Source organism: Streptopelia decaocto (genome assembly GCF_964273445.1).
Source record: "Streptopelia decaocto genome assembly, chromosome: 1".
NCBI lineage: Eukaryota > Metazoa > Chordata > Aves > Columbiformes > Columbidae > Streptopelia > Streptopelia decaocto.
Window position 1 is genome coordinate 183,379,258 of NC_138663.1, and position 25,226 is coordinate 183,404,483.

Here is a 25,226-nt window from a genome sequence, read left to right on the forward strand (position 1 = left end):
TGGCTAATAGAGTAAATGCTTTTATTTGCATAATTATTTCTAGGTTCATCCTAAATACCCATTATACTGTGGCAGTGATTGCTTTCCCAAGAGATAGTTGGAGGTTGTCTCTTGATGTGATCTCCACGGTGGTTAACATTGTTACCTTTATTCTTCCAGACAATCCTTTTCCCCCACAAAATGAAACCAACATATTCAGAGAGGACAAAACAACTCATCTGTATACAGGATGATACCTATAAATCACTAGAGGCCAGCTCCAGTCAGTAGCACTGCCAGCCAATAGTGTTCTTGACAGGTTCACCAAGAAGCTTTTGCTACAGCACAAAACTCTGATTGAGGCATATCAAAGCTGAGGACAACAACCATTAAATGCTCTGTCACCTACAGAGTACAGATTTCCAGGAGGAATTAAATTAGAGTGTAACTGCTGCCAAGACAGCTTTCCTCTTTCGTTAAGATTTGTTCCCCATCACTAGCTGTGTGATGCTACTAGACTGCTACTAGAATGTGTAGCATTCAGAAAATCAGCCATGTATTCTCATAGTCAAACTGTTACCCCAGCCAGACGTGGGCTGAGCATACCTATGCTCTGATCCACTTCATAAACTCTTATGATCCCTGGCCTTCTTAAATATCAAAGTTGCATCTTGAGATAAATCAGGGAAGTATCATTAGAAGTTTGCCCTGTTCTTACACTTTTCTTAAACATCTGCCTTTGTGACAGATGTTAGTGACAGATGCTAGTGACAGATGTTAGTGACAAAGATACTGGGCTAGATGGATCTTGGATATGGCCTAGTACAACTATTCTTATAGTCTCTAATAAAAGAAGATTGCAGAGCAGCCAGGGAATCCAGGAGGCACTGCTGTTTGAAGGGAAGGCACTAACACGCTCCAGTGATGGGCAGCCATCCAAAATGCTAAGGTAGATGAGCAGCAATAAACTCCAGGGATAAGCACATGGCTCCCAAGCTACAGAGTGAGTTTACAGCTACAGATAGTAATGGTCTTAAGCTATTTTATGAACTTGTCACAAAATGCCAAAGCCAGCTATTACATATCTGAGTTTCTTAAACATCAAAGCTATTTTCTTAAATTTGATTTATACAAGCCAGAATAAGTTCTATAACTTTCAGTTAAAACACAGAAATAGCATCCTTTTTTTTCCCTAATAATCCTTTCTGGCTAATGGATTTTTGGGCCAAGTTTTCTGCCCTTCATATTTTTATATAGTCCGGTTATAGTTCTGCAATTCTTTCAGTGCCATTTGAGAACAGCAGCTGAAGTTAAATTGAATCTGGGCTGCTGTGGTCCTGTCCTCAGCCCTGGAGGACCCATGTGCTCCTGGCCATGCTCTTCTGTCCCCCTCTGTGTCTTGCTGCTAGCACTTGTGCAAGCAGAAGGCGAGTCTCTCCAGGAAGATAATTTAGCTGAAGATGAAACACTTCTTTCTTTTGCTGGGCTGTTTTTTAGTCAGAGAAGCTCCTTCAAATTCCCCAGGTAGTGTGGAGATGAGGAAGTGGACATGCGTGGTCAGGGACAAGGGACAAGGGCAGAATTTGCCACTTCAGTTGAGCTGAATATTAGCTGCTGAGGAGCTCTGCTGCTAGCAAAAGTGTGAGACAGTCTGGTTCTGCAGGTCTTTGGATGATGCAGCTTGCAGGTTTAGTTGAGATCTCTTATTTGATCTGTAAGCTCTCAGAAAAGGCCACCCTGGCACAAGTGAATCAACCAGAAAACTGGAATGGTTTACATTCTTTCAGCAATTTCCCTGCTCTGAGAGGACATTAAAGAACTGCCCAGCCCATATGTTGGGGAAGAGTGATTCTCCTCCTTTAAAGTCCCAGTGATGTTCTTTCTATGGTTCCTGTATAATGCTTTCATTCCTTACCAGTTTTTAATAGAAGCACACATCTATATAAAATATGATTTCTCTTGCACACCTGCCCTTCCCCATGCTGATCAGCCATGATGCCTCTGAAGCAAAACCCTCTTGACTCACAATTCACTGGCAATCGTTGCCTCCTAATATTGCCAGCACAGGTTGAGACATCAAATATACAAGGTTGCTCCTGACATGAGAGGAAGGATATTTTAGCATTTCTTCTCTCACCATATCAGTAAAAGGAGTAGTTATAGCCTCAATCTAATGAGGGCCACTGGACACAGGAGCTCTTTCACCAGCCAGAGCAAATGGGACTTCAACATCTCCCTCTACACCAGTAAATCTACTCATGTTTATAGATCTCTGGAGTAGAAACAGAATCAAATATCTTCTGGCGAGAAATATTTAAGCTTTATTTTTGTGATCTACCTCACTATGTTTACCATGGCTTTGATTACACATAAAACAGCCGTTCCTACTGTTTGCTTGATAAATCAGTTGCTAAACTCAAAATTACTGGATTAAGAGTTCTAGTAAAAACATTTAAACCTAATAGTATCATCTGATTGTCAATCTTATGATTAAAAATATGTATCACCGGTAATTCAAAACTGGATTTTTAAAAACTGTGGTAGAACAATTAAGAAATAAAATCTTCCTTGGAGATCCAACAGTGTTTTAAATGTAGCTGCTTTCCAGGGTAAGATGTTTTACTGCCACAAGCAGTTGCAAAAGAAAAAAACTCAAGACCATTTTCCCTTTCAGAAGAGCCTACATATAAGAGCTGCTATAATATTTACTGCTGCTGCCATAGGGGTTTAATCCTTCCTCTTTAAACATCAGTGGGTACAGAATTAGTCCTTGAAAATAAATGTTTCCTCTGCCTTGTAAAGCACACTACTTCATGAAAAAAATTCATTTAATATAAGTTACCATGGTTACCAGCATAGGAGTGCTTTTGTAAATGTGATGATCATGCACTAAGTACACGTGACGGGCTCAGGATGCCCACCAGAAGCCAGAACTGTCTCAATGACCTCATAAAATTGACACTAAGTCCTTTGTCTGTTTTCCTGGTAAACTTTTCATACATGTGGCACCACATGACACTTGCTAGCACTCCTTTAAACATGACAACTGAAACATTTCCACTCTGCTTTGATGGTTGTGTGCCAATGTCCTCTTACCACTTCCATCAAGAGAGAAACCAAGCAAACACTTGAGCATCCCCTAACACTCACTCTGGCTCAGCTGTTGCCTCCCCAATTCAACAAGTCCACAGAACACAACTTCATTCTCCATCCATCAGCCAGCACATATCAGAGTAGCTTCTGGCCAAGCAGGCTAAGAGCACAAAGAAATATGTGCATATTTGTAGGTCTATGTCCAGTCATTGAGATCTTGAAAGCACCCCTCCAGTCCCAGTGGAGTCCCAGAAGGCCTTGTTTGGATTGTGGTGGTTCCCTCTTGCAGGGCACCAAAGGACAGGTGCAGTATTACACCAGCAGCTGGTGACCAGAAAAAGGGGCATTCACCTGCATGACCTCCACATCCCTTCACATAACTGGAGCCCTTGTACACCAGGATTTCCATATTCAGGGCTGTCCAAACTACTGCTGAGCTTTTCTAGGTTCCTTAACATCAGTGAGGGCTGGGTCAAGGTTTGGAGCAAAAGCTCACTGCTTATATTTTATCTAGGATATCAGTACCCATCAGTCCACCCACATACCCTGGGAACTGATTCGTCATCGCTTGGCACAGAGCCACTGCCCTAAAGTCCAAGCCCAGGTGCTGATCCTGGCACCTTCATGCAGCAAACCCACTGATTACATCCACTGAAAAGATCCATCCAAATGGGATCGTTTGCAGTGTGAGGACAGGATTAATCCCTTGAAGTCCACAATACAGAGTCACCTCAACTTCCTCTGAAAAGGGCTTTCCATCACTCAGCTTAGTCAAGCCTTCAACCAGATGCTTGCATAGAGATAGGGTGCAGCTCTGCTCCCACTTGTACTCCCACTGAGTTCTGGGCTTCAGGATGATAGAGAAATGGACTCCAAACACTCAGGTTTTTATAGAAGTTGTTACTGAATACTAGAAGTTTTCAATAAAAATTTTAATATACTAGAATTCAAGTAAAAAAGAGCCATTTGCTTATAAAATACATATTTTCTGCACTGTACCATGAACTTTGGTAGGAGTGTGCATGCTAGGGTTTTCAAATGAGACATAAAAGAGTGGGACCTGGGAACCAAACTCCCTTAAACTCCACCGAAAACCCTCACCTCAGTGCTTTGAAGAAACAGCTTTTTATAGCATAGTTGTATTTTACCTCAAAATTGTAGAATTTTAGGAGGTTGGGCGTCTGGCTCGAGACCTACCACAAATGAAACTGACCTCGTCATAACCCTTGAAAAAACCAACAACTCAACAGTCTATGTGAGAAACTGCCACAAGTATTTTGGCAGCATTTCCCAGTTTGAAAGTCAGCCGTTTCGGGCTGACCTAGCATGAAGCCTGAACCACATGCCAAGCCGTAACTCTGTTCCTCCTTCCAAAACTGCAATTGTCTCAATTTTTTTTTAATCCACAATCCAGTGTCTTAAGTCCAGTAGTGAATGTTCACAAAGCCTTGACCTGCAGAGTACTAATTTCCACTGGGAGCACTAAAGGAGAAAACCTTTTCTATAAATGCCAGATCCTGTAAACTGAGAAGTTCATCACTGCAACACCTAGAGTGCGATGGAAAGTGCCAGGAATGGAATCCAGAACCCCTTATTAGGGGCAATATTCTGCCTCCAGAGTCAGGTAGCAGAGGATGGAGAGAGCACGATTGTAGTCCGTTTTGAAAAGTTTTAGTTGGGAATGAAAAATCCTATCTTTTATCATATTTGTCATTTTTTCCTCTATGGTACTGCATTCTTTGCTAAGCTAGGATCATGGTCTGTCTCTCAAAAACTAGGTGGACTCTCTGATTTATAGCATAATGCCAGAAGGAACTGCAGTGGCATCTGTCCCCTTTTCTTTTGGAACTGCACAGAAAAATTGAAAGATCCAAAATGCCGCATGAAAAGAACAGAATCGAGTGCCCTTATCATCAGAATTTCACCTACATATAGGGGAGAAGGTAGAAATATCCCATAAGTGATAACAGAGTCGGTAGAATATTCACACGGGAAATGAAGAAAACAGCCACTTCTTTTTGCTCACTTCTCTTTGGGCTGGAGAGCCAGACTCACACTCTTCTGCTTGCTCTCCATCCTCACAGTGGGAGCAGGAAAGCTGATATCCCAGCAGGCAGAACTCAGGGAGCAGAAAGGAGTTTGAAATCTGAATCCAGGTGTGGATTCATCAGGGAAATTGATGCTTTTGCTTCCTCTTCTGGTTTAGCACGCGTATGATCTGATGCAGTTCATCTTTCAGCTTTCCACTCTGCCTTTCTTCAGCTCGAGGCTGCAGCTCTCGCTCTCCTACACCATGTTCTCAGTTACTAAGACCATTATGTGAGGGATGAGGAGGAGGAGGTTCTGCTGCCTGTGTTTGCTTCTGTGAGGACAGAGGTAAGAGCAGCTGGAGGTTGTAGTTAAGTGATGCTTAACTTTGCTGATATGAGCTGAAACAGTTAACCATGTACAATCTAGACATACAGCACCAGCCACATGGAAAGTTTCCTTTGGAAGGCAGATACCTCCTAATTATCCACTGTATAGGACTTATTATGACAACAGATTTGAACACAGTCATAAAAATTCACTTTACATCCCTCTTTAAGTACCTTGAGTCCTATTTTAGATCTGGCCCTAGGCAACTAAAAGTAAGAGAACATTCTGCAGAACTAGCATTAATTTTACACCCTCAGTGTTTGGTTTTGACAATAGACCGCTTTACTTTTTTGCATATTTGAAGATGTTTCCTGATACTTTTGTATCTGAGTTTTTGTGACCACTGCTATTAAATGCTATTTATTGAAAGGCTTGAAAATTGAGGAAATTTAACCTAGGAATATTTTTACTATTATCCTTATTTTTAAACTGATATCACAGCCTCATAAGAAAGTAATTAAAACTTTTCTCTTTTCAACAAACCCTACAGAGGAGATAATGTGAAGCATAGGTAACAGAGAAAATCTAAGTAAAGGCCTGGACTTAACACCTCATTCATTAAAATCTCCGAAATGCTTGGAATTTAATGCAGAGAAGTCTCTTTTTCACCATAATTATGTGAAAGACCAGAATAAAACAGAGTTAAATGAGGCAAATATATAAATAAGAGAGCCTAGATTTTGCGGTAGCTTTACTTACTGTCTTAATTATATATTTCCTTCATATGTTTCTTTTTTCCTTTGCTGGGACAGATGGAATAAATTAATCTTAAATGCAGCATAAAATCTATTCCAGATCCTCTCATATGCCAGTGCTTAAACATAACTAACTAGAATAATAAAAGTCAGAGATGGAAAAGATCTATTAGCTGACCACCTAAAATTTTACATACAGAAATGTATCAGCTTAACTAAACCTATTTCTAAATATTTAAGGAGGTTTGGTTACATCTTAAATCAGTTCAACAGTGGCTAGAGTCAATTTATTTCACTTCGAAATCACACTGAAAAGCAAATGGCAGTGACCTGCTCTTGAGCGCAGTTGCACTAACTAAACAAATGCACATGTGTAGACTAAGAATCAGAGGGTCAGCAAGGCCTGTCCAATTCTGGTAACACAGACGACTGAAACCTCCTTTGTGGGGCTCAGAGTCCTCCACTGCCACTGCAACTGATGAAGAATAAATATTTATCCATTCCCAAAACAGAGCCTGAAGCTGGGAATCAAGATATACTGCATTTATGTCTCAGGTTTTCCACTCTCTGGACTTGGATGAATCTCTCACACTGTGTCTGAAAACATGTTAATGTCTCTTACCAGAATATGATAATTCAAATATGAGCAAGCTGAGAACCTGCTTATGCCACTGTTACTTTCATAGCCAGGAACAGCATTTTGGTCCTGGTCCTAAAAGAAATCATATGCATTTAATTTAGTGAGTAAACTGGTTTAGATGGCAGTTTACCAGTCACAAGAGACAGAAAATTTTGTTTCCATACATTCTGAACTACTATGTAGGTACCTGTACAGGACTGTTCTGTATGAGCAATTTCTGTGGCATTCTGTCCAAACTACCGTTTAGTGACTTGCTGGGAAAATGATGGAAGAGGGATTGTAATGAAAGGGCCCTATTCCATATCTAAAGCCTTATATTTATGGGAATATCTATGTGAAATCCTTCACATAAACTGAAAAATTATTTATACTGCTTTCAAAATGACATGCATGCAAACCTAGCCAGATATTCAAAACAGATTAAAGACCAACTTTCCTATAGAATGTTTTTTTTCGAACTCTTGATGAATAGTAGAGGCTGAAAGTTTCTTCTAAAGATCACTGGAGACACACAGCGGACTGAATTCCTGTGATGCTAAGAGGCCACATGACTGTGCACAAGCCCAGTGTCTCTCCATAACAGAGCAGATGGAACTCACCAGTTTCATAATAAGCATTTCTGGGTTTGGTGCCTGCTCACTGTTCCTACACTATGCTACGATCACCTTGACAGCTTTTCTCCACCTGTTCTCCTTTCCATTGATTTTACAAGCATCCTACACACACCTAGATTAGAGAACCAGGGTCATACACTATTAGAGACAACAGTGGCATGAACTACACCCAGCATGAGCCTGTTAAACAATGCTAGATGTTACTATTAATTTGTGTTACTTTATACAGCCTGATTGACCACTGGCAAGCGTAATTAATCTTGAAATGAAGGACATCAATGCCATGCAGTGTAGACATAACTAAAAAAGTACTGGTGACAAACTAAACCAGTTCAGCGCTTCTTCAGCCAATGTAAGATTGTCTTGTGTAGAATATTTTTACATTCTGGGCCATTTTATTTTTCAAATACTGAGTTTTTCCACCTTTTTTTCTTTTTCTTTTTTTTTTTTTACTTCTGATCGCTTTCTTCAAGTGGCCATCTCCTGCAGCTGATAGTAATTTGGTAGGTGGAACAATTTGAAGAGAAAATCTGAATTCATCAAATCTGATATATTTTCCACAAAACATTAATAGAAGATGTTTGCCAGCTCTGGAGTAGATTTATTTTTTTCAGTTGCCCCACAATATCTAGATTGTGGGGAACACCGACCACCACCTCCCAGTTCCATATTTTAACTTGATCCAGAAGAGACACAAGTGCTGGTCTTCCAGTTTGGAGACACAAGCTGACAAATCAGTTCTGTCCCCTTCTCTTGTTTTCTGCTACAGTCTGAATAACTGAGGAGATTAAGGAAAGACTGATTACTTTTTTTGGCTGAGTGAGCTCTTGGTTCACACCTATATGGGTGAACACTTGTATTTGTGTGATGGAGAAACAGAGAGGTGTTCACCTCTAAAAACAAAACAGGCAGGTTCACACGACATGCACAGAATACAGGAGCTCACCCACAACTTTTCCCTGCACTCTCAGGTTATTTAACACAACTGCCCTGCTACTGGTAGGCTTTTCTCCATCAGCATTTCTCCACAGGCAGCATTCAAAATGCGCCTTTTGCATCACATCATTTTTTTTGCCATCATTACAGAAATTCTCATGGGCTTGGAAAACCATCTCCTGCCCACTTCTCTGTGTAATTTCAAAATTATTGTATTGGATGTAATGAGCAAGTGCTGGGCAGCACTAAAGGAGACTGGAGAAAGCTCAGCATAGCAAAAGACTTCAAATAAAAGGCTGTAGACAGGATATACTCCAAAGACAGATGGATAGTGATAACATCCATCCAACAAGCTCCCTTAACTTTCACTGGAAACGGGGTGTCGCATCTTTTAGCCCTTCTCCCAACTGGAAAAACAAAATGAAGGTGCTGAAGTAGTTTCTAAAATACAAGCCACCTAAACACAGTGGGCTGTCAGCAAGCGTGGATGGAAGGTTTTCTCTGCGGGACGGGAGCACTTGCAGAGACCCGGGCGAGGCGGGCGGTCCCCTTCCCTCCGCCCGGGCTCCCCCGCGGCAGGAGGGCGGCGGGAGAGGGGAAGGGGGGCTCGGCGCCCGCCACGGGCGGTGAGAAGGAGGCCGGGCCGGAGGAGCGGCTCCGAGCCCGGGGCAGGCGGGCCGGGGCGGGCCGGGCGGCGGAGCCGCTGCCTGTCGCACACGGCGGAGCGGCGGCGGCCGAGGCGGGTCGCGGCAGAGGCAGGTGGCGGCAGCGGCCGCTCCCCGCGGGAGCGCGGGCGTGGAGCCCCACCGCCGCCGCCATGGAGAAGCAGCCCGGCGGCGAGGACGACTGCGTGGACTCGGGAGCCGAGACGGGCGGGTGAGTGGCGGGGACCGGGCAGGGGGCTCTAACCTTTTTCCCCGGGCCGTGGCTGGAGGGAGCTCCCTCCCTGGCCGCAGCGCCCGCCCGGCGGCTGCACTTGTTGCCGGCGGCCGGCGCCGAGCGCGTCCCGGCAGCGGCGGGGCTGGGGCTGGGGCGGCGGGTGCGGCTGTGTCCCGGGCTGAGCCTCTTTCCCAGAGACGGGACCGCACCCCGCCCAGACCGATAGTTCCTTCCCTCCCACTACCCCGGGGCCGGGGATCCTGTGCGATCCCCTGGGGAAACAGGGAACGCTCCTGCCGCGGGGCATCACCGTGCTTGGAAAGCCCCAGGGAATTTACCTTCTCCTTCGGTTGAGTTGGGGAAAGCTCCCCATCATCATCCTTCTGCACGTGGGGAGGAAGATACTAAGAGGTCGTGGCCATGGGCTTTAAGTCTGAGCCCCAAAGCACATGATGCTGCCTCAGCAGTGGGGCCCAGCACAGTGCTTTATGGGCTGTAGACACATTGGTGAGGGCTTGGTGCTGCACCATCCCTGTATGCCAGGATCACTTGTATTGAGGATAGTCTGGAAGCGTGCCCAGCTACCTGTGCTGTCCTTGTGGCAGTGACACCTGGACAACATCAAGCAGACAGAGCTGACTCCTTAGAAGGACCATCAGAGAGCCACAAAAGCAGGTTAGATTTGTAGGCACTCTGAAACCAGCTTGCTGTTGTCATGATACTCATTGTACCGTTCTGTGAAGTGCTTTAATCTTTGCCAGTAGTTGTCCACCCTGTGTCATATCAGAGGCAAGGAGAATTACTTTTTTTTCTGACTTTGTGACCCAGCTGCTGGAGGTGTGCTGTGTTTGTTAATTGAATGACTTCTCCTGAGATCATGGAGCTGCAAGGGTGCTCCGTGGGATCCCCCATTCAGCTCCCACATTCAGCCCATCTCGTTGGGAGAGATTGGGAAGTGCTCTCCAGCCTGTCCCACATGCTGCTGCCATGTCATCTTGTCAGGAACAACACTGAGCCTTTGCTCCTTTTCTGACTCTGGAAGGACAAAAGGAGGTTGCCCACTCCTGTTAACACTGTTCTCTCCTAGGTCTTCATTCTCCTCCATCCTTGTTTTCCCAACTGTATTTCTCCCAGCTCCTTGTCTGGCGTATCTCCTTTGGTCTCTAGTCTGAGTGTTGCGTGAGCATGAAGGTGTACGCATACACAGATACTTCCCTTGGCAACAAGGTCAAACAGTGTTCCTGTTCTTTCTTTGACTTTTCCTTCCTACTGTGGCAGCACATGCTGAGGTTCAGGGAGAAAGGTGGTACCTAAACTCAGACTGATACTGGTGAATAATAGCACCTACTGTTGCATCAGGGCACCACACCAGTGTATGAGACTGTGAGCATAACAAAACTGTAAACACAAAATTGTAAAGAGGTGTTTTTTTTAAAAAAAAGGTGGAAACGGAGTATGGCGGTATTTTTATACACCCCACTATTAATTAAAATCATTTTTAAATCTCTTCTGTGGTCTGGGAAGTTAAGGACTTTTTCCATCACCTTATATAGTTTATATAGTTGTAGTATTGTGGACACACCTAATGGGGTGAGTTTTAAAGTGGTTTATGTGACATGAGCTTAAAGGAAAAAAATTCAGGCCTCTTTCCAGATAATGGGATAACAGGGTTTTAATTCATTTTGGGGGAATGTGGGGGAAAAGAAAAAACAACCAAAAAACAACAACAACGACCAAAAAAAAAAAACCAAAACACACCAAACAGTGAATTCAGGGCTGGTTCAAAGCTCAAAAAATCTTTGGTGAGTCAAGTTGCTCTTAGTTTGCAGTGTTTATCTGGACTAGAAAGGCTGGGGTTTCCTTGGGAGTGGCTCTTGGAAGGACGTGACCCAGCTGGTGACATTAGCTTTTAGACCGCAGTGACCAGCAGGACAGCTGCTTGTGTCTGGTGTTGAGGAGGTGCTAAAACTGATGATTTTATGAAGCATCCCTGTCCCAGGCTCAGCACTGGAAGGGGTAGGTAAGCAGAAGAGTCTGTCTGAGGAATTTGAACAATGACATATGGCAATTAATAACTGCAGTGCTTTGCACTGAAGTTTATTTTGAAAAGCAATGGATCTCTGCATTTCAATTATTATTTTTAGTTCTGTTTAGCAGCTATTTTAGTCTGATAAACATGTTGCGTATGTCTCTTTCACAATGTTTATATTTCAGCTTTCTCACCAAACCAACTGTTCACAGCACTTGCTTTTCCCTTTTACTAGATCTGCTTTTTGCTTTGTTTCAGTCCCATCATAGCTAGTGCTAAACTGAGCTGTTTCCCTTTTTCTCCAATTATTCAATGGTAAAAAAACAAACCAAACCAAAAAAAACAAACAACAAACAACACAACAACAACAAAACCCAACCTATTTTGAAATTCGGCCATGATCCTCTGAAAGTACAAGGAGAGACAACTGTCAGCATAATTCAGTAACAGTTCTACATGAAGTGGTCCCTTTCTGTCACTCCAGGAACAATAGTGGAAAGTGACTGTAGTAAAGCCAGGACTGCAAGCCCTTGTCATGTTGATGATCATATGTAATGATGTGTGAGCTCTTATGCGGAGCCCATACCTCTGAAGCTGCTTATAGCGGCTAACCAATCTAATACATCAAGTACTCCATGGGACATATGTTCCTTAAAGTTTTGCTGTGACTTCCAGCTACAAGAGCAGGCAAAACTCTGTGCTACAGGCAAGCCTGGTTACAGTTTGAAGCCTTCATTTTCCTAATCTGTTGGAAAATACCTTCCTCTTACTGCATTTGCCTCGATAAATGGGGTTGGCAAAGAGGCTGCTGAACAAAAGTAGTGTATTATGCGTTCCTGAATCCAATAAGAATGGATTGAGCTGGTGTTGTCAAGTACCTAAATAAAGGGAGTAAAACATATAAGCCAATTAGTTTATATTGGCTGTTTATTAATGAGATTTGAAAGAGTTTGGCCATCCTTGATCTTAGAGATTTTGCCTGTACAAACTGTGGCTTTTCGGGTAATGTGTTCTTGGGCTTTTTATTATAAAAACCTTACTTTATCCGCCACTGAAATATTTTAGCCCAGAAGAATGTGAGACAGAGAGCTTTCTATGGTAATAATTTTAGCAGTGGATTTTTACTATAAAACCTGACATTTTAGGAAGAAGTAAATGGTCTTTCTTTGGTCTTTGATTAGAAAGCAAACAGGGAAAAACAAGTGGAAGAAAGGAATTGAAGGGAGGAGAAATATGTATATTTAAAGAATGGTAGATAAATTGTAAAGAAAAACAAAACAAAGCAAAACAAAAGCTAGAAAAAAATAATACCAAGTTACCTAAAATGAGTTGTAGAAATATTCAACTTTTCTTGGTTATACAACCCATGCAAATGCCATTATTTCACTATTCTTTACTCTGAATAGTAAAGTTTTTTGAGTCTGAAACTCCCAAGATAACAAACTAAAACAATTTTAGGAATCGTTAGGTATGTAATTTTGAAGCAATCAGAGAGATTCTTGCTATCGCTAATGTCAAGGGCAAAGCATCAGCTGAATTCATTGTGTTCAGGACTGATAGCCCAAGTAACGCATAGTGAATGTGGAAAATGCGGACTTTCTCAGACCTAAAGTCTTAAATTTTTGATTCCTAAACTTTTATTTGGTCCTGTTAGCTGTGTTCCAGGACCACTTCTACAGGAATGCTCCCTCCTATTTATTGAGTGTGCATGCCTTAACTGAGCATAACACTTCAGTGAGATAATTGACATTAATGAAAATTTCACTATATGTGACAATTCCCAGCAGAACTTCACTTGTTCCTTTAAACAGCTGTGAGAGCCTGTCTTAAAGGGTTCACACTTTAATCATTAGCTTACTTATAGTATCAAGGTTTGCCTAAACCCTTCATTTTCTCCTTGTTAGGAGTCATTTAAACTTTCAAGGAGTTTTAACTTTTTACTTAAATTATTTGAACTTGCAACATTTCCATTTATGTTTCAAATAATTATATTTTTAGAGAAAGTTGAAGACATTATTGAAGTACAAGGGGTTTTGTTTGTTATTTTGTTTTGTTTTCTGTACAATTAATTTAAAACCTAAATATTGATGATGCAAACTGAATTTGTCAGTAGTTAATTGCTGAGTATTTGATGAATTTTATGAAGAAGGAAAATTATACTTGATATACCTTGATAGCAGGCAATGGCCAAGGAACAGTTCAATGAAATACAGAGAAACCTATTGCAAAACAAACAAAAGACGCTTGAAGCTTAGGGTGCTGTACCATGCAGCAGCTATTTTTATAATTTGCTTAGCAAAATCCATTACTGTTTGGTTACAGTCATATTGAGGGGGGGTGTTCCCTCCTTTTCATTTTCTCCTGTGGTTCTACCCCTCAAATTAATTTTGCAGAGATTGTGTTAATTTTTTTACTGTGCCATACTTGTTTATTGGTTTTCCTTGTATCTGCATGTGTGACCCTGGGCAAATCACAAATTATTTGAGCCTCTGTTATCTGTTAGATAGAGAGAATTTTTTTTTCTTTTTTTGGTTGCAGTTCTGTAAAATGCATGAGACTTTAAAGCAGAAAATACAATTGCTAATAGGAGACAAGGCAGCCTATAAAAAAGACGGTGTACCACACTTAAAATAGAAAGTATTGAGAAACTGTAATTCATGTGTGTCCTCAGAATGGGTTGCTTAAATTAACAAATGAGTAGTTGAGTGGTTTATTGGAGTGAGAGGTTGTTTTCATGTGACATGTTTCTAGCTTAAAGAGATTCAACATTTATGACTTTGTCATTTGTACGGTAGTCCTTCAATATGACATGTCAGTCTTTTGTCACATATTTCATCCATTTATGAGAAACTCTCAGGAATAAAAATCACTGCTGCTGAAATCTATTTTAAGGCCTGTTTTTACCTTGGGGTTTCTTCTTTTTTTTTTTTTTTATTTTTTCTGAGGCTTTCACTTCCTATATATCCATCATTCCAGATGTGCCAAGGTTAGACAACTTGTCTCTGATTTGGCATTTGAATACTATAAAGTTGAGCTATTTGTTGCAAATTGGTGGTGAGGCACCATTTCTAACCACATCTAATTGGTGGAGCAAAGCTGTTTGGTTTAACCGCAGGGCAGGCAGATCTGCTAGCATGTGGCACTGGGACTAGGCACCAAAAGTGATGCTGAGACATTTTAAATCACATTCTGGTGGCCAGGAGGTCTAGGCTGACACTGGTGATGGCTGGGTCCCAGCAGGCAGCGAGGTTCACCTCAGCTAACTGTTGCTGTGCAAAGGTTAGGTGTTTGGTGTAAGGCTGCTTCTGTTGTTAGTTAAGAGTGATAGGACGCTGGCAGGGTGACACACCTGCTGGCTTTGGAAAGGCAGGTACGTGACACCTCAGTCCTGATGCTCACTAAAGTACAGTATGGTCCTGCCCCATCAGATGCGTCTTGAAAGATTACTCATTATATGATGATTATGATGATGTCTCTTACGTAGGGCCTCATGCACTGCTTTTGTTAATAAGCTCCTGAATGTGGTAGTTACAGCTGAGGGATGGGAACCCATCTTCTGACTTTACCCCTCGACTAGAAATCCAGAGCAGGGTGTTTTAAGACAAGATGCTCTGAGTTATTCCATTGCAGTTGTCTTGATTACAGAAGTAGAAGTATCACAGAATCACAGAATGTTAGGGATTGGAAGGGACCTCGAAAGTCCAATCCCCCTGCCAGAGGAGGATCACCTAGATGAGGTTACACAGGAAAGCATCCAGGTGGGTTTTGAATGTCTCCAGAGTAGGAGACTCCACAACCGACCTGGGCAGCCTGTCCCAGTGTTCTGTCACCCTCACCATGAAGAAGTTTCTTCTCAAATTTAAATGGAACCTCCTGTGTCCCAGTTTATACCCATTTCCCCTTGTCCTATCATTGGTTGTCACCGAGAAGAGCCTCGCTCCATCCTTGTGACACTCACCCTTTATATATTCATAAACATTAATAAGGTCACCCCTCAGTCTCCTCTTCTCCAGGCTAAAGAGACCCAGCTCCCTCAGCCTTTCCTCATAAGAGAAAGCAGTTCCCTGTCCTTCTTGAACTGAGGGGCCCAGAACTGGACACAATATTCCAAATGTGATAGATGTATGGTGAAGGTAACAGATTTGCATTGGACTGATATTAGTGGAGCAGATTGTAGTGTGACAGACAGGAATTTGGTGAGAAGAAATCCAAGACAGAGCTACAAAGCTAAATCTTCCGACTCATGCATTGTGATTTAGCTGATATAAAATCTTCCCATGTGCCCTGTGGAGCGCTTTATGTGGCAAAGAAGCTGTTAAATACAGCTCTTAATATGAAACAGTGAAATCTGAAGCAATGCTAGGTAGAAAAGGCAAAGGAAATGGGAATCCAGCAGATGCTGTTGCATCAGTCCCACGTAAGTGAAGGGTGGAGACAGCAGAAGAGCTGGTAAACTTTCCACAGTTTCATTTTTAGGGGGATTAAGGAGTCCTGGCACTTGAGACCTTGGGCATATCATGGTGTAGTATTGCATTAGAATAACCTGAGAGATGTGTGTTTTACACAGCAAACTGCCTTGTGGAGGTGCTGCCTGGCTGGGAAACGTAGTTACAGCCATGCCAGTGCATTAAACAGCATATGGGGGTGTCCCTGAGCACTGGACAGAGTTGTCCATGTTGTTGAATACTTAAAATTATTGATGGACTCAGTTTGGATTGGACCATCTAGCTCTCCCCCATGTGATTTTTGAGTGTGTTTTACTGTGGGCCAGGGACTTGTTTTACCACGTTCCCACGTCCCAGGGACTGTTCCTGGCAGACCACTTGCCAGTCTGTTTTGGAAGGCAAGAGGTTTTAATGGTACAGGTGCAGAGTGTTTCATGGCAGTTGGCCTCAGTCCCAGATGGTTCTCTTGAGCACGTTTGTTTATTAGGGTAGATGTCACCGCTGTAGCTGTGTTAAGGTGATGCTGTGCCATGGCTGATCAGCATGCCAAAGTAACCCAAGCACAGTGTGGTGCTGGTGTAGTTACATTGCTTGTGTGATGCAGAGATGGAACACAATTGTGCTTCTTACCCAAAGAGTATTTTTGTATGCCATACTCAGTAACTGCAAGTTGTGCTAGCAGCTACTTACTGATATTTAGTGGTCTGTTTCCCTTTCTTGGGTGTTTTGAGGCTCTGTATTACTAATCAACAATGAGGAGTGCAGGCTGATCTCAGAGGATTGCTCAGGACCATTTGTGCTCACATTTGTATCTTACACTCTCCAATAATGTACAGTCCTGATCCTTCAATGGCGCTAACGGGAATCGAGGTCCCACATTTATCTCAAGCTTCTACATTCCTGTTTTAATGTCTCTTGACATGTTCACAGCTCCTATTTGCTGGTGGCCTGACTGTTGAGCTCAAATTCTTTACAGACTGATGTGTCTTTTGACTGAGTGATGAGCCCTCCTTTTCAGCACCTCCCACTGCTTCAATACTCTTTTTGATCATTTTTTTTCCTCATTATGTGCCTATAAAGGGAACAGTCCTCCATTTGTTCAGCCTCTGTCCTGAATGTCTCTCTCCTTTTATCTATAATATCTATCAGAGGAAGTAGCTTGCTGCAAGACCATGTAATTGGCCTGGAACCTCTGAGGCCCAGTATGGCCCCAGTCTGTCACAATTAAAATCCATGAGTGCTTTACTCTTGAGGTATCCTAATGGGAAAATCCTCTTCCAAGGGAACTGATAGAAACTGATACTTGGGGTGTTTAAAACAGGGATGGAAAGAATAGGAAGGAACAAAGTTGCTTGATGTCCAGAGACTCTATATGACCAAGGAGATGTTTATCTTGTTACTTAATTTTTCTAATACATGATCTTGTCAAAGGGAATGTTTACTGTGTATAGTAGTCTAAAAAGATTAAAAGACTTATAGAACCTTCAGAATTTAGTATCCTAAATAGCTGACTATAAGAAAAAAAATGTATTTTGTAAGCCACTTACCAGCACACGTCATGAATCTGAATGGTTTGTGCCAATGTTTGAAATTATTATGGATTTTACTAACACTGTTATTTTTGTTCTTAAGGACTAGATTTAAGACAAATAAATTCTAGGACAGAAAGAAGTTGAAGAGAGGACGAAAGGGATTCGGTTTGGCCCTGAGAGCACACAGAGAGACTCATAGTCATCCCATTAAGTTTTAGGCACGTAGCTGAGGGTCCTGCATTAGGGAAGTGGTTTCTGTAGGCTTCGTCTCTAGACAACATCCAGGGAGAGACACACTTCACACCTCCATTTTATTGACTATAGAGGGAGCTTAGGGAGGGTACAATCCTCATTTCAGCATCTGAGGTTGACATAAGCCTTTGAGCTTAATTACCCTTTTTCTTTAATTCTGTGTATGTCAGTTATGCAACAAACATGAATTAAATATTAGCTTGAACCATATTAGAATTACAAAAAAACCCCAATACAATTCTAAAGCCGATTAAAATGTGTCTGTGCAATTAGTCTCCAAGCACACTGTTGTCTCTTCCTTTCTCACTCCCCATCTTTTTATTTTTCCTCTTGTCTCATTTTTCATGTCCTGCCTGTATGCAAACTGCCACTTCCTCGGTTCAGGACTCGTTAATTCTCCATGTCCTATAATATGCCTGCAGCACTTTGGGATAATAAAATAACAGTGTGAAGTAATAGAAAGCTGCTTCTACTTGCAGTAAGCAAAAGGCAAAATGTTGTTTCCCTTCTATCCGAAACACAAGCAGTGCAGATTCATATTGAATTAGCCACCAACTGCTGAATACATATACATTGATGGACAGCCGCGGGCTGTTTTCATACAGAAGTGCAGACTAAATGAATCCTTGCTTGGGGTGCTTGGAGGCAACTGGATGTATATTGCTTGCCTCTGGGCTTGTGAAGAGTGACATGTTACACAGTTTTCAAACCCTTCCAAATATACATGTTGTCAAATGATACCAATGTGACTTGCTGCTGAAAAATACCATGCAGCTTTATGGCCCCCACAGCACTACTTAGCCAGCCCCAAGGATCAACCCCTGCTGGCCCCCACCCAGAGCCAGACCAGTGGTGTGTGCATGGCCCAGCAACAGGAAGAAGAAGGTCTCCTCTGCTAATGTCATTCCTGCCTCTGCCTTTCCCAGCTACACAAAGGTCCTGTGGGAGGTTGGCTGAGGGGTAGCATTTTGTTTGTTGAGGAGGTGCTATGTAGCAGGTATATATGGGGCAACTGAGAGGGGCTGCTAAAGACCATTAGGGGGGAAGCTGTATGAGGAGCAGCTGAAGTGACTTTGTTCAGCCTGGAGGAGGCTGAGGGGAGACCTCATGGTGGCTACAGCTTCCTCACAAGGGGAGGAGGAGGAGCAGGCACTGATCTCTTCTCTTTAGTGACCAATGACAGCACCCGAGGGAGTGGCAGGAAGATGTGCCAGGGGAGGTTCAGGTTGGACATTAGGAAAAGGTTCTTCACCCAGAGGATGGTGGAGCACTGGAACAGGCTCCCCAGGGAGGTGTCACGGCCCCAAACCTGACAGTGTTCAAGAAGAGACTGAACAACGCCCTCAGACACATGGTGTGAATTTTGGGGTTGTCATATGCAGGGGCAGGATTTTGACTGGATGATCCTTGTGGGTCCCATCCAACTCAGGACATTCTATGATTCTATGACCTGGAGTCTCTGCCATATGTGACAAAGATGTTTCCTTGCTCCCTGGCATTATCAAAGTGGCTGGGAGTGAAGGATTTAGCAAAGGAGAGAGAGTGAGCAAAAGCTGCAAGCCCCCATCATCAGCTCTCTACCCAGCATTGCACAGACCTTTTTCAAAAGCTACAATAATTTGATGGTATTGGTGGATTTTCTTTTCATTAATATTGTGAAAATTCAGATTGTGTCATCTTTCAGCAATCCAGCAGGACTGGGAAGAAGAGTCTAGGGTAGTTCTTCATGGTCTTTCTCATCTAAACTGCAGCCTTTGGATCTGATCTGCCAAATAATGAGTGCTAAGCATGGGGCTAGGAAGTAGGGACTGTAATTGCTTCATTTCTTCTGCAGAGATATGTCCATATTAAAGCAGTCGCTATAGTTATATGAGATTGATGTTCTTTATTCCCTTGGATGCCTGAGAGCATAGAGTATGAAGGTATCCTGAGAACATGCTTAGATAGTATCTATTTCCAGGCAAATATCTTAGGAGTCAATGCTCACACGTTTTTTTAATTTAAAGCAATATTGCAAACTTGTTGCAATCATTTGTATAAAACAAGCATTTAGGTTTGAATCCAATAACTGTGTTAGGGCTCCCCAAACACTTTGCTTGTTATGTTCAGGGCACTGCAGGGCATATGAGCAATATGTTAGTTGTGGCAGAGAGCTCTGGTGAGTGGGGTCTGTTTTGGGGACCCAGAGACGAGGGTAGTGGAAGCTGTGTGATTGTGAACTCCAAAACTAAGCACTCAGAAGCCATAAGTAGGACTTCAGAAGTGGAATATGATTTTTGTTTTTAATACCCAGTGATGGTATATTTGTTTTACCTGAGTATTTCTGAATCTTTAGGACATAAATGGGCCATGTTTTGATCAGCCCAGAATGGGTGTTTGAGGAGTCTGGGCTTATATGCAGCTGCAAATTTAATTGCATTGTTGCTCAAAATATTTAACTACTCTGACTTTCTCATGGGTAAGCTGTATGCACTGAAGTAGAATCAATGGATATATGGTTTTACTGGTCTTAAAGAAGAAAAGGGTTTCCTGAAGCAAAAAGCTTTGTCATCTAAATGTTTATATTTTGGTACTCATTTTGTGTCTTTCCTGCCAGTTGTGACCAAATAACAATAAAAATTTTGCTCTTAGAATTGAATTATTTTAAAAAAAGAAAAAAATCTGCAAAGCAGCATTTAGAGGATGTAAAGTAGAGAAGATGAGGAGCAGAGTCAAAGTCTAGCAGACTATCTGAAGCAGCCTATTTTTTCCTTATAGAGAGCCTTCTTAGCTTTAATTTTTATGCCTAAAATTAAGTAGCGTGAATAGCCCCTAGATAAATCCCTAGTTGCTTTGCACACTCCGCGTAGGTGTTTTCAAAATACATGTGGGATGCTAGTTTTTCTGAGGCCATGTTCAAAACCTGTTCCACAAGATATCACAAAAATAATGCTAAATGGGCAATAAACTACTTTAATATGCAATGTGAGTTAGATTTGGTGCATTTTTCATTATCTTTTTTAGATTTAATATAGTCTAAAATCTTTTTCTTGCAGGTCTGAATACAGCCGTATGTCATCTACCAGCAGTGAGTATAACTTTAAGAATTTTCTTGAAAAGGATTCTCATATTTTCTTTTTTCTGTTTGCTAATATTTATTAACGTCAACCTAGTGTTATGATGGAGTTCACTTTGACAGAGTAAAGCCCCTGTGCCTTCTCTCCTTGGATCTGTGTCTAGAAACAGTATAGAAATTTAAACTGATTGGATGTTTATGACCAAAATAGGAGCCATGTGTAAAGTCATAAATATTGGAGGTCACAAGAATGCAAGGCAAAATGAGAACAAAATCTATAGACACAGTGTGGCCAGTGCGAATGGGCCCTCCAGCCAAATGAGTCTGCAGTGATTAATGTCATTAGAGCTGGGGGATGCAGGAATAATTGAATGCTTATTGTAAGCTGATGCCAAGGAAGCATTTGAGAGCAAATTCTGTGAAGCATTTCTTTGATTTCAAAGATGATAGACACTCCAGTCAGTGTCACAGTCTTTCTATAGGTTTACAATAGTCAGCTGAATTTCAGGTTATCCAGCTGATAAAAGACGAATCCAGACGCTGCATTATTTTTTCTCTCTTTTTGACCAGTGCAAAATGGCATTATTTTAAGGAACAAGGAACGCTTTTTCAGTCCTCTGTCTACCCACTCCAACCATTTTGTTAGTTGTAGTACATACGGTATTCACAGAACTTTGAAATGCAATAATGCTTATTCATGCACAGCTACTGGTATCTCTCTCTTGTCAAAGTGCAAGGTGATGCCTGTCTCTCCCATTCACACATAGACGTGAGCTTTATTTATGCCAAGCAAGCAGATAAAAAAATTCACAGATGACAAATTGTGTTTTATAATCTGGATCTTTAAGCACCATGAAAATTGGAGGGGAAGAAAGCTGTCAGTTTTTTGTCATTCACACATTCTGGCTGCAGCGTGGAGAGGGTTATTTTCCATCTCCCATGGTCTTCAGCAGAGGGCTTTTATTGATTTCAACAAGAGCTGGATCAGACAGTGTTTGTAATGTCTGGCTCCAGAGCTGATGTGACTAGAAGGGAGCTCGCTGTCTTTCCTCCATCTGCTCAGTGTGAGTGTGTGTGTGTCTGAGAGAGAATTTAGTGCAGCTTCTTCCTAAATTCTCTTGTTTAAATAGATTTCTGGATTTCCTCTATCCAACATAGTTTTTGAAATGATTGGGAGGCAAATTTCAGGCAATGAACTTTTCTGTGATAGTAAAAGCATATTGGATTTGACTGGTTACAGGAGATGTGTGCCCCACCACCTCCTCAGCTCACGATTTTGGGTGATGGCTTGGGGAATATGCTGCCAGCTTCCTCCACTTTTTCGGTGGTGACTGATAATTATCTGCCTCATAGAAGTGCTTATTTGGCAGACAAGTTCAGAAGACAAGGTGTAAGTAAAGTATTTCTCATCTAAAAATGTGGGTTTGATCCTTCACAACTTAGCATAACTGCTGCCCGTTCTACAAATAAAGGTAACAAATTACGTTTATAAGTCTTTGTTTTTATCAAATGAACTGTTTCTAATGGTAATTTTTGGTTGTGTGGCAGCTACAGTGTGTCCTGTTAACTGTGGTCACCTCAGTGTCTTGCTGGCCACAACTGTCCAGAATATGTGGGCATTACAGTTGTATTTTAGCATCAGTAATTTGTCAGTACAAGGAGGTATTATCATTCCAGCAAAACCACAAAAGCTCAGGAGGCAGGACAGTCTCTTTCTTTCTCTTTTCTGCTTCCAAGGCAAATTATATTGATACAGCTACACAAGTAGCAGTGTTTAACTTTGCATTTTGTGAGGTTTGTGTGGTCGGTTTGATGAGGCAGTGAAAGAGTAACGGGAACAGCTACATAAAAGAATTTCAATAAAATAGAAATGCTTTCATGTTGGAGGCTGGCAGTCAGGGGCTGCGCAATGCATTTGGAGAAAAGATTAGTGGGGAAGAGATATTAGGAAAAAAGGTGATTTGGCCATTCTAATTTCTTTGGGGAAAAGATTCAGTAAGTGGTATCATTTGTAGTACAGAAAGCAGTCTAATCAATGATACTGTTAGGCCCTAATATAATACAAAGTAAGTAGTTGTAAATTAAAAAGTGAAGAATCTCTATTACCTACAGCTGCTTCATCTGGTGCTCCTGTTATAATGAAGTGGAGTTTATCTAAACCAGAAGGATTACAAGCTAATTTGGTTTTACAGGGGTCTTATTCAGTGGTACCAATGAGCATCCAATTTCATTGTTTAATGAATGAATGATCTTCTAAATTTCAGAATGAACTCCACTGGACAAAATTGTTCCACCAACATGCCAAGAAAAGGACAAGAAAGATTTAGCAGGTGAATTATCTCCAGCTGCCTATGTCACTTGCATCAGTGACAGCAGCTGAACAATCTGCAGGACTTTGCACCAATGCAGAAGTATACGGGAGCCCTAGACCCCCCACATCAGAAGTAAAATGTCATCAGCTGCTATCTGGCAAGAGAAGGATCATTCTGCACATGTGTCATTTCTAGAAGGTTTTTCTCTAAGCATATGGCAGCATTTATCGTGGATGACATACTCCTGCAGCAGTTCAGAGCCCTGCCTGGTGGGCTGGTTGGACCGTGGGTCTTGTGCAGCATCTCAATTCTTTTCTTCTTTTCCCTTGTGTCCTGGCTTCGGGTAACCCCAGAATGCTTTTTACTGGCACCGTTCATCTAACATTTGTGGGTTTGTACAGCAAGTACTTTAGGGAAGAGTACCAAAGTTTGCAGGGTGTGTTTATTTCTGCAGGAAAATGCAGCAGTTATCTGCCGTTCAGGCTCTGGCTGTTGTCAGGGTGACTGAGTGTCATTTTGCCTTTTCTCATTGAGCAGAGTAAATAGGCCATGCAAACCTGTCTGCTGGATGCTGGATTTTGAGGTATTACAGCTTTGAAAGGATCAGCAGTGTGATTTGAAGAAAGAGATGTGCTAAATTAATTTTGGCCCTTTTATTGTTTTTTTCCCCTGAATTCTGGTGTGTGTATCCACTTTTCCCGTTGTTCTTTAGCAGGAGGTGTGCTTTGTCTTATTAGGATGTTTTTCCCATTGGTATGCTCTTCATTAATCTAGAAAAAGTATTAAGCTTCTCTCTGCTCATATTTTCAATTACCTTTTCAATTACAGTTCTCAGTTGCCATTAGGGATCCCTAATCGTATATGAGAGGGAATTGTGCTAGGCAGTTTACACACACAGAAGAGATCTTTACCTAAAATACATAATACCAAAATATGAAGACCATAAGTGGCATATAAATACAGACAGTTGGAATAACAAAAAAATAATTAATTAGTGTTGGTCAACACAATAAGCAACGGTCTCTGCACATCACTGTTTTAATTATCTGCAAATTGCTTTGAGCTATGTGTTTCAGGGATAATTTTCGGCTAGGGAGGAGGAGTTTTGATGTGGGCTGCTTATTTCCTCCTCTGCATAATCTTTGCATTTATGATAATGGCTCTTCAGAAAGACTCAAAGCAGAAGTGGGCATTTGGAGGCGAGACTTTTGTGATTTGTAATATTTGAAATATTCCATACCTAGTCAGCTCTGGAGCCAATTTAACCAGGTTGTCTTAGAAATAATTGTGGAAGTGAGTGATTTTTTTTTCCCCTGACATTTTCAGCTAGGCAGTCAGTAGGGAGCTGCCTGGATGCATGTTTGTGCTGTTCCAGCTAAGTCGGTAAATGAAACATAAAACTGGCCCTATGGGATAAGATGCAAGTTTGTGGCAGATTTTAGAGCATTTGTGATAGTAAAACTCTGTAGCATGTGGTGGTTCATGTTGTGCTTCTCAGTGAGGTAAAGGGCTTGTCGTTTGCTTTGCAGTTGAAAAGCTGGTAGTTCACCTTCCCCTGCTCCCCTGCCCTTCATCTAGTAGCTGGGAAATGACTGAGTCCTTTTGGTGTGTTTTTAGGTTGTTCATATTCTTCCATGGTAAACCTCAGAGCTGGGATAATTAAATTTTATTTCTGTGTTGCACATACTTTCTAACCCATGGAATTTTACCCACTTGCTGGTTCTAAAAATTAAGCACAGGAGATTTTTGGCAGATTTACAAATATGTGGGTTACTGAGCAGGCTTCATTTTGATTTTTTTTTTTTTTCTGTTTGTTATTCTGTTTTTATGCTAGTATAAATTCAGATCTTTGGTTTGGGATTTGGTCAATGTTTTGTCAGTGTTATCTGCATCAGCTCCCCAGGTTGATTTTGGACCTCGTTTTTTCTACAAGTGGCAAGAGTCCTCATGTGCAACACTTGCAGTCTTTATGGAGGGCTAGTAAGGGCAAAATTGCCCTTCTTCTTGATTTCAGCAGCAGGGTGAATTGCTAAGGCTGTGTCTTACCTCCATGCACCAGCTGTATATTGAAACAGGCTGTCCCAATGGCACTTTGGATGGTAGATTTTGTGTCCTGAGAAGTGTTTGCTCTTTGTGCTGGATCTGGCCATGGGGAATAGGAAATTACCAGCACTGCAGTACCTGCTATTTATGAAAAGCCCCTTGAAACCTTGTGGTTGTGTATGCACCTTGAACTAGTCCAATGACATACCCTAATCAACATCCTTTTTCTTTCAGACTTATTCCCAGCCTTTTTTTAGACACCTAGCAATTCTCATTAAAGACAATTAGGATAAATTAATGGCAT

The 25,226-nt window shown here is 41.8% G+C and overlaps 1 protein-coding gene across 3 annotated transcripts in view; it reads left to right on the forward strand.

The window, feature by feature from the left end:
- Positions 1-9,127: 9,127 nt before the first annotated feature.
- Positions 9,128-25,226, forward strand: part of FAM124A (family with sequence similarity 124 member A) — a 48,172-nt gene continuing 32,073 nt past the window's right edge. For all 3 annotated transcript variants that reach the window (XR_014183984.1, XM_082051947.1, XM_082051948.1), the window contains exons 1-2: positions 9,128-9,251; positions 20,548-20,579. Coding sequence is in view for 2 of the 3 variants with exons in the window: in XM_082051947.1 (XP_081908073.1) it covers positions 9,193-9,251; positions 20,548-20,579 (91 nt within the window). In the remaining variant the exon portion in view is untranslated. The remainder of the gene's footprint in view (positions 9,252-20,547; positions 20,580-25,226) is intronic.